Source organism: Barbus barbus (assembly GCF_936440315.1).
Source record: "Barbus barbus genome assembly, chromosome: 15".
NCBI lineage: Eukaryota > Metazoa > Chordata > Actinopteri > Cypriniformes > Cyprinidae > Barbus > Barbus barbus.
In genome coordinates, this window is record NC_136743.1 from 10,589,769 (window position 1) to 10,601,604 (window position 11,836).

The 11,836-nt window shown below is 37.4% G+C and overlaps 1 protein-coding gene across 1 annotated transcript in view; it reads left to right on the forward strand.

Moving 5' to 3' along the window:
- The window catches only part of LOC306881827 (insulin receptor-like), a 53,375-nt gene extending 41,730 nt beyond the window's left edge, over nt 1-11,645 (forward strand). Inside the window, exons 9-21 of the mRNA XM_079436140.1 lie at nt 675-842; nt 945-1,143; nt 4,165-4,448; nt 4,537-4,676; nt 5,199-5,358; nt 7,004-7,109; nt 7,206-7,273; nt 7,476-7,705; nt 7,959-8,069; nt 8,200-8,359; nt 9,612-9,741; nt 9,851-9,985; nt 10,252-11,645. Of these exons, the coding sequence (XP_079292266.1) occupies nt 675-842; nt 945-1,143; nt 4,165-4,448; nt 4,537-4,676; nt 5,199-5,358; nt 7,004-7,109; nt 7,206-7,273; nt 7,476-7,705; nt 7,959-8,069; nt 8,200-8,359; nt 9,612-9,741; nt 9,851-9,985; nt 10,252-10,606 (2,246 nt within the window). The 3' untranslated portion in view covers nt 10,607-11,645. The remainder of the gene's footprint in view (nt 1-674; nt 843-944; nt 1,144-4,164; nt 4,449-4,536; nt 4,677-5,198; nt 5,359-7,003; nt 7,110-7,205; nt 7,274-7,475; nt 7,706-7,958; nt 8,070-8,199; nt 8,360-9,611; nt 9,742-9,850; nt 9,986-10,251) is intronic.
- Nucleotides 11,646-11,836: the final 191 nt, after the last annotated feature.

Genomic DNA, 11,836 nt, shown 5'->3' on the forward strand with positions numbered 1-11,836 from the left:
CTCTTAGAGGTTTGAATTTGGAGCATTTGGGTGCATGATCTTGGTACCAAACCTGCTTAAGCTGAATTAAGTCATTTCTGAAGTTGTTTTCTGCCTCCAGTAGCAGTGTTTATTGTGTAGGCTTGGCATGGGAGAGCAATAAAAGAGGTCAAAGGCTGGTAAAATAGGTTGCTGATGACTTTCAGCGGTGTGAGATCACTCAGCAGTGTGCAGCATGACAGGCTGTGATTTTAGGAGAAAAAATGAATGTGGTTTGCTTTCAGCGCTGCCAGGTGTCTGTCTGGCTTCCTTTTGAGCTTGTTTTGTCTTTCGTTCCTGATAAACCACATAACCATTCACTAAGCTGAGAACATTGTTTCGGTAGCTGGTTGGCAAGGGCTGAAAGTAGTGATTTAGGGTTTTTCTCTCTTTTTTTTTCTGGTTTGGCAAACTGTTGGGTTTGCACGCCGTGACATCGATGATGCCCCTCCACTTCTTAATTTTAAGATGGACGCTGTTGTTATTCTTCTTGTCTTATTAGTAATAGTGACCCAGTTTGACAATGTGGTCTAACCAGAATTGAGTTTAGTCTGCTGTTCTACTAGTCTACTTTTTTGGCTTTGTTCTCATTTAAAATGATTAATGTTTTTTTCCATTTACCCTTGTTTGAGGTGTGCTTTGTTCTTTTTTTTTAGAACCATCTGTGCCCCTGGACCCCATATCCTCATCAAACTCCTCATCTCAGATCATTCTGAAGTGGAAGCCCCCTAACGATCCAAACGGAAACATCACACACTACCTGGTCTTCTGCCAGCAGCAACCAGAAGCCAGCGAGCTCTATAAGTTTGATTACTGTCAGAAAGGTTAGAAAACGTACAAGAACATAATGTAGAACATGCACACTACCATTCAAAAGTTTAGGGTTGGTAAGAACAAAGTCTGAACCTTGTGTTTCTGTTGTTCAGGTATGAAGCTGCCCACCAGAGCCCCCACACAAGTGGACAGTGAAGAGGAACAAAAGTGGAACCAAACCGAAGAGCAGGGCCAAGATAGCCGCTGCTGTGCTTGCCCCAAAACAGAGAAACAGCTGAAGAAAGAGGCGGAAGAAACAGAGTACCGCAAAACCTTCGAGAACTACCTCCATAATGAAGTCTTTGAGCTCAGGTAAAATGTCTGGTTCCTCATTTAACTAGTGTAGATTACAATTGCGAAAAATGTAATCGATAATGAAAATAAACGATTTACAAATGATCGTTTAGAACCTGCACCAGTGACACCACTGAGTAGTAAAAAATGGTTTTCTATGAAAAAAAAAAATATTTTATTTAGTGCTGTCAAGCGATTAATCTCATCCAAAATCAAAGTTTTTGTTTACATAACATATGTGTGTGTGCTGTGTATATTTATGTTTTTATATATATATATATATATATATATATATATATATATATACACACACACACATACACACACACACACACACACACACACACATATATGTATATATTTAAGAAAAATGTTACGTTTATATATTTATATATGATTTAAATTATATGGATATAAATATATACATGTAAATATTTTCTAAATGTATGCTGTATGTGTGTATGTTTATTTATACATATTAAATATACACAGTACACACATATATTATGTAAACAAAAACGTTTATTTTGGATGCGATTAATCGTTTGACAGCACTGATTTTATTATTTTTGCGCTCAGTATATAGCATATATTATATGGACTATATATGGCACACATTATTCATAACTTTTTCATTTATAGACAATATGTTGCATATATTAATATACTTAATATATGGTATGCATAATAGAAACTTCTTTTTTTTTTATGGGCAACATATATCAGCAAATATATAGCATACATTTATATACATTTTTTCATATATAGTCAGTATCTAGTCAGTATATAGTATATCATACATTAGTTTTTTTTTTTTAGTTTTTTTTGCATATATGGGACAGTTTTAACACTGTTTCAAGGAGAGCATTGTGCAAGATTTATCAACAGATTGATCAATTATCAAAATGGTTCTTTGCTAGTCCTAGTGAAACAGGCCTTTAGGAACAGATGATATTTTTCCATTCTGTGACCCTTGAGATGCAGCCGTCAGATTCTTCACCTGATGTGACCCTCTAGGTGGAGATTGTGGTTCATGGTGTTCATCTGTTTTCTCCAGAGTTCTAAGCTCAGGGTTGAACATCTTAGTGGTCAGGCTGGGTTTTTGACTCCACCAGGACCTTGAGTATGTGTTTTTACTAGGTGCTTTTTCACTGTCTTTGTGTATCTTTGGCCTTCAGAAGCTCACAGCTGGCTTTAAAGATCCCGTTCCACTCCTACACACATGCACGCTCCCACGTACACACAAACTTTCTCTCATGCCTTGTACAGGCCTCGGTTTAGTGTAATCTTTATTTTGGAGGAAGATGTTGTCTGCTCTGTAGTAGTGATAGACAGTGTTGACGACGACTACCACAATGCGTTCAGAGGAAGTGCAGACTCCTACATAAACGGTTTGTCTCACTACCCTTCATTGTTCTAAATATTATGGTTGTCTTGCAGCTGGTCTGCATGTTTTATTCACAGCGCTTTTACAGACTATAAAAAGTATTCAGTTCATTTTATTTAGATGTTAAAATATGGTTTTACTTAAGAATGGTTTTATCCTCGGAAATGCTTTGGCTCTTAGAACACACCAAAAGAGCTGAATCCTCCTGTTCTGAGCTCTGATATTTGAGGAAATAACTGAAGGCTGTGGTGCTCTGGTAGTGGTTTACCACTGGAATAGTTAAAACCAACCACATGAAATGCTCCTCTGCTCCCTCTAGTGGTGATGTTGGTATTGAACTCGATGAACTGGAAATTTGTGGCTTGTAATCCATGTATGGTAGTGTTGTGCTCCTTAAAAGATGACCAAAATAACAGTTAGCAAATATACACCTTTAGGTTTGGTCTTCTGATATAATGGGTCAAATACATGAACATTCAGTAGTCTGGGGTCGGTAATATTTTGTAGTGTTTTTGAAAGAGTATCTTTTGCCTACCAAGGCTACATTATTGTGATGATAAAGTGAAAAACATTACAGAAAAAAAACATAATACTGTGAAAAAGTATTACCGTCTAAAATAACTATTTTCTCAGTTCCAGTTCCGGTTAAATTTTTCTTCCGAATCGTTCTACTACTACATTGATTTGGTGCTCAGAAACATTTCTTATTATCAATGTTGAAAATCAGGGGTCGCCAGACTCGGTCCTGGAGAGCCGGTGTAGTTTGGTGATCCCTGTTGAAAATAGTCCTTAGTGCTTTATCTTTCTTTTATAATGCTTTTCTTAATATTTTTGTAAGAAACCATGGACTCTTTTGTAATGTCATTAATGTTTTTTTGCCTTCATTTTGATCAGTTTTCTGTGTCCATTATAAGTATTAAAAAGGTCTTACTGACCCCAAACATCTAAATGCCGATGTAACTGATATATCTTTTTGTCCAGTTGATTCTTTTTACAGTATAAATATTCTCGCAAACAACCTGCTTCAACAGGCAACAATTTTTTGAATTTGTTCAGAGGTGTTGAATGAATAGTCACTTTAAGACTCCATATATTTCCTAAACCATAATTTGCCATGCCTATTATGTAATTATACTGTAATTTGTGGTCTGTATTCAACAATAAAGTGATAATGGAAGCCCTTCTGAGCTGTAGTGAAGCTAGCTTAGTCACAGAGCCAAGGAAAGAACAGACTCTGCGTCATAAGGCATTTGTCATATCCCTTTTGATTTTTCCCACGTTGCTTTGAAGAGTTGAAGTTTGTGACTTGAACATCTGTTTAGCTCAGGTGACCATTCGATTAATGGACTCAATAAGTGCTACAACGTATAGAACTGCCATTTATATGTTTGTTTTGCCGCAGTCAATCAGATCGTTTGATCTTCGGGCAAGGCTGCATAATTTACATGCATTATTACATGACTCACATCAGCTGATATCACAACATATGCACACCTTTTCAACATCCACAGCCATTTGGTTTCCATTATAAAGATCTGATCAGTCATTCACATGTGCTAATGCAAGATACAAACCATTGTAAAATATAACCTGTATAGGTTTCAAGACTGAATCTAAATCTAGTATCTCTTTGTGTGTTTCTGTGTCTCTAGGACATCAAGACAGCGTCGATCTCTGGTGGGCATTGCCAACAGGACCTCGTCTCGTCTTTTCACTACGCCCTCCTCACTGCCCAATGACTCTGCCACTCGTAGCCCAGAGGAGGAAGCAGAAGCCAATAAGATTTCCCTGATTGTTCAGACCAAGGAGTCGACAGTCATCTCCAATCTACGCCATTTCACCAGCTACCAGATCGAAATCCATGCCTGCAACCATGAGACTGACCCCTCTCGCTGCAGTATGGCGGCCTACGTCAGTGCCCGCACCATGCCTGAAGGTATGGGATTGTTATTTTATGATGCATTTTATTTCATATAGTATCGTGAATATATTCTTAATAACTATCTTTTTATCTGTTTTTATAGAAAAAGCAGATGACATTGTTGGACCGATAATCTGTGAGGTGTCTGAATACTCTGTGCACATCCGGTGGATGGAGCCTAAGGCCCCTAACGGCATGATTATTCTCTATGAAGTCCATTATAAGAGACTGGGAGATACAGAGGTGAGATGTTACATGAGATCGAAGTCTGTATTGTTTCCAGGCTCTCTGCTCCCATGAACGCTGGCTGCACTTTAAATCAGATTTTTATCTATCCTGTTGAAATCAACATGTGCTAGCTGCAAATCAACAAGCAATTTTAGCATCATTGCGTCAGCTGTGTATTTCTGTAACCATGGAGAAATCTAGCCAGAGACAGTGGAAATGTTCCTAATGTTGTTTTTGAAAACAACAAGGGATGAGTATATAAAGACTAATAATTGTTGTAAGCGAAACAAAACATGGCGGTTTTGCACTTAGTGGCACATGCACCTGTTTCTGTTGATGGATTTGAAACATTCTGTTGTAACTGTTTACACTGACATTGGCAGTTTTATTAAAGTCTGAGTAATATTTGGATGTATTAGTGTGAGATGGACTTTAAAACCATGATAAAAGCCAAGTCTTTGCCACTGGCTAATGGATGTCTTCAGTCGGATGTGCACAGCAGTGTGGGTTGTCTAACTGTGTGCCTTTATGTCTTAGGAGTTGCACCATTGCGTATCCAGGAAGAATTATATTGCAGACGGAGGCTGCAAGCTGAGAGTGGTGCATCCTGGGAACTATACAGTGCGGATCAGAGCCACCTCTCTGGCAGGCAATGGATCATGGACAGAGCCAACACACTTCTATGTGGAAGACCTACGTAAGACTCTATTACACACACACAGCTTTTATATAATGCTTATGAATCTCATTTTCAGTCTCACATAACTGGATTTTGAAAAGATTTTTGTGTTTATGTGGGAAAACTTGTAAATATTCACACATACTGATATAATAGGGCAAAGTTTCATATAAAAAAAAAAAAAATTGGTCAAAATGTTGCATTTTAATTTTCTTTTTTTTTTTTTTTACCAAAAATTTGGTTTTATTGTTTTTTGTTGGTCATTTGTATTTTCATTTATTCATTATTATTAATTGATTATAGATTATTTTTAGTTCCTTGGCAGGCCTGGCGCCAGGATGGCATATCTGGGGGCATTTCAATCAAATGGGGGGTACGCCACTACTTATAATGCGTAATGACGAAACAGACAAGGACACGCCCGCGTGCACACATACAAAAGTTGACTCCTTTTTTAAAGAAAATTTTTAAAGATATTTTAAGATGTTTGCTGCATGGTTTAAAAATACCTTTTATTAAATTGTATTTGTGTATAGTCACAATAATGACAAAACATTGTGCTTTTCAAAAAAAAGTCTCTTTCTGCAGTATTGATTTCCCTTCCGAGAACTTGTTGTGCATTAGAACAATGGACAGAATCTCAGCATGTAGAACTTGTAGAACAGTTTTTCTTTAATTTTGTTAAAATGTGAATTAAGTCAAATATATTTTGTGAAAAGGGCTATTTATTTATTTCATATATGTGATTGTATTCAGTTTTTCTCGGTTCATATTTATTTTATTTCAACTTTATTTCAAATAACAGAAAATATTTTTAATAGTTTTAGTTAACTTAACCCTACCTAAGTGGCAAAACATCCATAGAACTGCAGTATACTTTCAATTTTCCAGCTGTTTCAGGCCACAAACATTAATTTAATGCCGGTCTGGGACAAATTTCTGGCAGTCTCATACAGGCCACCATAATTTACATTACTTTTAAGAATAATGAAAGAGATGTTGGCAAAATGAGAATAATGTCGAACAATGTGCCAATCTTGTGTGTGAATATTCACTTTTTTTATCAGTTTTTATTTTAATAAACATGACACAATACGCTATAGCATTAATTTAACATGAAAAGAGTTTGTAACCCTAATAAAGCACCACATGAAATACAGCGAGCCTGGTTAATTGTGAATTAGCTGTCCTCATCAGAGCTTGTGCAGTCGCACTTGAGAAACTACGATGACCCTAATCAGCGTCTGCTGCGAATTGCTCTTGCGGTGCCTGCTTTGATGACATGCATTGCTTCAAGTCAGGCGCTAATCGATCTGCACAAATTGAACACAACTGTATGTGCTCAGATGGTGCACCCATGCTCCTCCAATTATTATCCATTAATGGGATAAATAATTAAAGTTTGTTAAGAAAACCGAGGGGGCACAAGTTCTTTCTGGGGGGGCAATGCCCCCCTTTGCCCCCTATAGCTCCAGGCCTGTTCCTTGGCATTTTAAGGCTTTCTATAACATATTAGTGAATTGTTATCAGTGTATGGATACTTACTATTTTTATTTACTTTTTCTTTATTATTATTTGCTCCATTGTGTCCTGCACCTGTACCAAACATGGTTTGGATATGTACACTTTTTCTATAGTTTTTCCGTTGTGTATATGTGAATAGGGTCAGGTATGGACCCTAACATACTGAAGATTGCGATTGGTCCTGTGATCTGTGGCGTTCTACTCTTCGTGATGGGAGTTGTTGGCTTTTTCATGTTCAAGAAAAAGTAAGTGTTTTCTCTTGTGAATATCCTTAAAACCAATGCAGGAAACTTGATTTTTATGAGGTAGATGAATTTAATTTGTTGTGTTTGTCTGACTAGGCAAACAGAAGGTCCGACTGGGCGTCTTTATACCTCGCCAAATCCAGAGTATTTCAGCCCAGATGAGGGTGAGCCACTTTCCTTTCTTTTTTAGCGTGCTTAATGACATCTGACAGAAAATGCTGTGGTCGATGCACATTTCATTTTGTTTTAGAACCAGAGTTCATTAGAGTTGATTATCACATTTAAAATGACTTTCTCCTCTGTATGAAATCTGCTCCATCTCAAATATGGCACCGTGTGTCATGCGCATCTGTTGTGTTTGTGCAGTGTATGAGCCAGACGAGTGGGAAGTGCCTCGTGAAAAGATTACTCTGTTGAGAGAGTTAGGCCAGGGATCTTTCGGCATGGTGTATGAGGGCATCGGAAAGGACATAGTTAAAGGTGAGCCGCAGACCTGTGTCGCAGTGAAGACGGTTAACGAATCAGCCAGCCTCAGAGAGAGGATTGAGTTCCTCAACGAAGCTTCTGTAATGAAGGCATTCAGCTGCCACCATGTGGTAAGACATCTCTCTACATGTCAGCCTTGCTGTCTTGCATGTTTTGTAGTTAGACTGTGTTATTATAGTACTATTCATATACTATTTATATTTTGAATTGGGTTTTATTTTTATATTTTCAGTTTTTATCTTTTTCAGCTTTTTTTTAAATTATGAAAATAGTCTTTAAGACTAAGTTTAAGTTATCAACAGTAATAACATTGGTTGGACTGTGAGGTATTTTGATGGTAACGAATGTGATTGTGTGGGTTAGGTGAGGCTGCTGGGTGTGGTGTCTAAAGGCCAGCCAACTCTGGTGGTGATGGAGCTCATGACACATGGAGATCTAAAGAGTTGCCTACGTTCTCTTAGACCTGACTCAGAGGTAACGAACCATAGCAGAAGAGTCACTATCAGACCTGCTACAGCTGTTAGATTTGTTATAAGGAGTTTGACTTTTAGATTAATAAAAGCAGTTTAAATAATGGATTTTTGTTTTCTCTGCTGTTTGACAGAATAATCCAGGTCGGCCTCCTCCAACGCTGAAAGAGATGATTCAGATGGCCGCAGAGATAGCAGATGGCATAGCTTACCTCAACGCCAAGAAGTTTGTGCACCGAGACCTTGCTGCCAGGAACTGCATGGTGGCCGAAGACCTGACTGTAAAAATTGGAGGTACAGTACCAATCATAGGGAATTTATTTAAGTTTTAAGAGCTCCAGCCTCTAAATTTCCTACGCAGAGCTCTGAACGATCCAAGGTACTAACATAACTTCAGAAGTTGGTATGATAGTAGGTACTACATATATGAAGAATAAACCAAACAATAAATGCTAAATAGAGTGTGTGTGTGTGTGTGTGTATATGTGCATATATATATATGGTTAGTTGACGTATCAATGTGACCTATGGTGTGACGGAAAAATGTAACACTGAAGATAAACCTCTCTCATGCTATTTGTAACCCTAAGAATGAAGACACATTTTTCTCATGTTATTTGTATGTTAAGTTTTTTTTATATATATTTTTGCTATGTCACACCATCATATATATATATATATATATATATATATATATATATATATATATATATATATATATATATATTAGATAATTAGAAATGCTCCCTTGGTAACTAACTGAACTAAATAGATTTGTTGAAATGCAAAAATGACTAAAATTGAAATAAAAATGCATTAAAACTATTTAAAAAATTTAAAAAGCTAATAAAATGACAAAAGCACGAATAAAAGTAATACAATTTAAATGAAAACTGAAAAATCTAAAAAGATATTAATAAACTATATAAATACATTTATATGAATTTATTTCTATAGCTTAATGTTTTGCAAAAAAGAAAAAAAACATTACACACAACCAATATCTTGTACTATTTTCTTTTCAAAAATCAAGTCAAGTCACCTTTATTTATATAGCGCTTTATACAATACAGATTGTAACAAAGCAGCTTTACAGTGTTAAACAGGATAATAATGTTTCAATGATGCAAACTAAATTTAATTCTGCTGTAAAGCAGCTCTGAAAAGAGGACAACAATAAACAGTCAACACAATCAAGAAAATACAGACTGATTCATTGTGTCCCACAATTATGATTCCTGTGTAAATACCTTGTTAAAATGTGTACTTTCACGATAGGTGACGCGCCAATGCTCTAGTTTCATGTGAATGAAAAACCACTGTGTTTAATTATGTCCTTTTATGATAAATGATTATCTGTCTGGGTGGAACTAGTCTTGGGTCTAGTTCAAAATGAGCTGCTGAATACAAGATCATAATGATAAAGGAGGGGACAAGTGTTGAAGCACAGGATGTTCTGTAATATATCTCGGATAATGGATTGTGTCATCTATTATTGTAAGAGCTTACTAATGATGTTATTTTGTCTTGTGTTCTCTGCTGTCAGATTTTGGCATGACGAGAGACATTTATGAGACCGATTACTACAGAAAGGGTGGGAAGGGCCTGCTTCCTGTGAGATGGATGGCCCCTGAGTCGCTGAAGGATGGAGTTTTTACAGCTCACTCAGACTGCTGGTGAGCTGACAGTGTGTGCACACACACAAACAACCATACAAAGACATGCGTTTTTGATGTAGGACAGCATATGTTTTAATCACTCATGAACCATGCTGTGCTTGTCCAGGTCATTTGGCGTGGTGTTATGGGAGATCAGTACTCTGGCTGAGCAGCCATACCAGGGGCTGTCCAATGAACAGGTCCTTAAGTTTGTGATGGAGGGAGGGTATCTGGACAGACCAGACAACTGTGCAGACAGATTGTGAGTATATTACTGACATATTGCCTGTTTTTTTTGCTGACCAGTAGTTACAATTTTTACTTACCCTGCCAACATTTTCACTGATGCACGAAATAATGATTTTTTTAATATTTTTACATTTTGTCAATATTAAGTAATCAATAATAAAAATAACTGTAGGCAGAGTGTTTTAGGTAATATAATCTACAGTAATTGCATGTATTTAATTTTTGCTTTAACCCAGCATAAGTCTTGAACTCATATATCTCCTTTTCCTGATCTTCCAGGCATAACCTGATGCAGATGTGCTGGCATTACAATCCCAAAATGAGGCCCACCTTCCAGGAGATCATCGAGATGCTCCGGGAGGATCTGCATCCCTCATTTCAGGAGGTCTCCTTCTTCTACAGTGAGGAGAACAAGCCGCCTGAGACGGAAGAGTTTGATATGGACATGGAGAACATGGAGAGCATCCCGCTGGACCCTTCCTCGTACTCTCAGAGGGATTGCTGTCTAGACGGGGACGAGGGCTCATCTGTGGGCCTTCGGGGGAGTTATGAGGAACACGTGCCGTATACACATATGAATGGCAGCAAGAAAAATGGACGCATCTTATCCCTACCCCGATCTAACCCATCTTAATATTATTAACCCCATCAAGCTATATTAGATTGTTTTTCATCATTTTATAGATTCACTTTTATTGAGCTCTATATCAGAAGCCCTTCAGAAAGTAATCTCAGGACATTCGTTTTCTTCTTTACTGCCTCAGTATGATGATGATGATACAGGGTGCAGGTTTTTTTCTTCTTCTTGTATTTAAAGAAAATACACATCAACTGCTTCTTTTGTCTTTTTTTTTTTTTTTTGCCAAGTTTCAAGGACTGGTCAAATGGAACAAACTGTGAAATTAACCTCAGACAACCAGAAGGCTGCTTTAAACCTTACATCTCCTCAAGACTCCCTCTCCCTGACTCTCTCCAGAAAAAGACAGAATCTAGAAATTAAGAGAAAAAAAGTGGCCTTACTCTGTTTGTGGCCTACGTCATGACAACATGGAGTTGTGTCTCAATCTGTACACTTTTTGGCTTTGGTGTTGAACTTGGGAACTGTAGGATGCCATTAAGCATCCTTCCAAGAACAAACAGTCTACAGGGGAGGCCTGTACAAGACACTGCTTTTCTACCTGCCACTCAGTATTACAGAATACACAGAGAACAAAAAGATTTTTGGACTCTTATTTTTTTATTTATTTGCCTACCTGTACCCCCCCCACACACCCCACACACACACACACATTTACAGCTGAAGGATATTTAAACTGTTTTCAGGACTAAAAGAGTTCCTCAGATTGACCAATAGTTGCTGCTTTTATATTTTAGTGGGTATAGATGATGATAAAAAGTATATATAAATATATTATTGATGTTTTTGTACATAGATGATATGTTGTCATTCGAGAGTTATTGCCGGTTGTAGAAATGTTTTTACATGTTTGTCTTGAATCTTTATTTTTTCTAATCTGAAAATCATACTAATCATCCTGGACCTCTGATCAGCCAGCAGCTCCAAGATGCACAGGAGTATCTAGACGCCTTCGGCTTCAGATGTCAAATCTTGATATCAATGGAAATAACTGCTGTAAATAAAGCAGTGAGGTGCATTCAGCAAGAGCGAATGGGTGCGTTTCTGTTGTGTTTTTCTTGTGAGAAAATGTGGGAACTCCTGAGTGGTCGCTTACAGCCCAGTTTTCAGGACGGTCCTGTCCCAGACTAGCTGTCCCTGGAAATGTCCTTGTTTTACAGCACATTCAAAACAGCCCTTTGTGAATACAAAAAAGCAAGCCCAATTAGGGGTGTTTAAGATCTATTT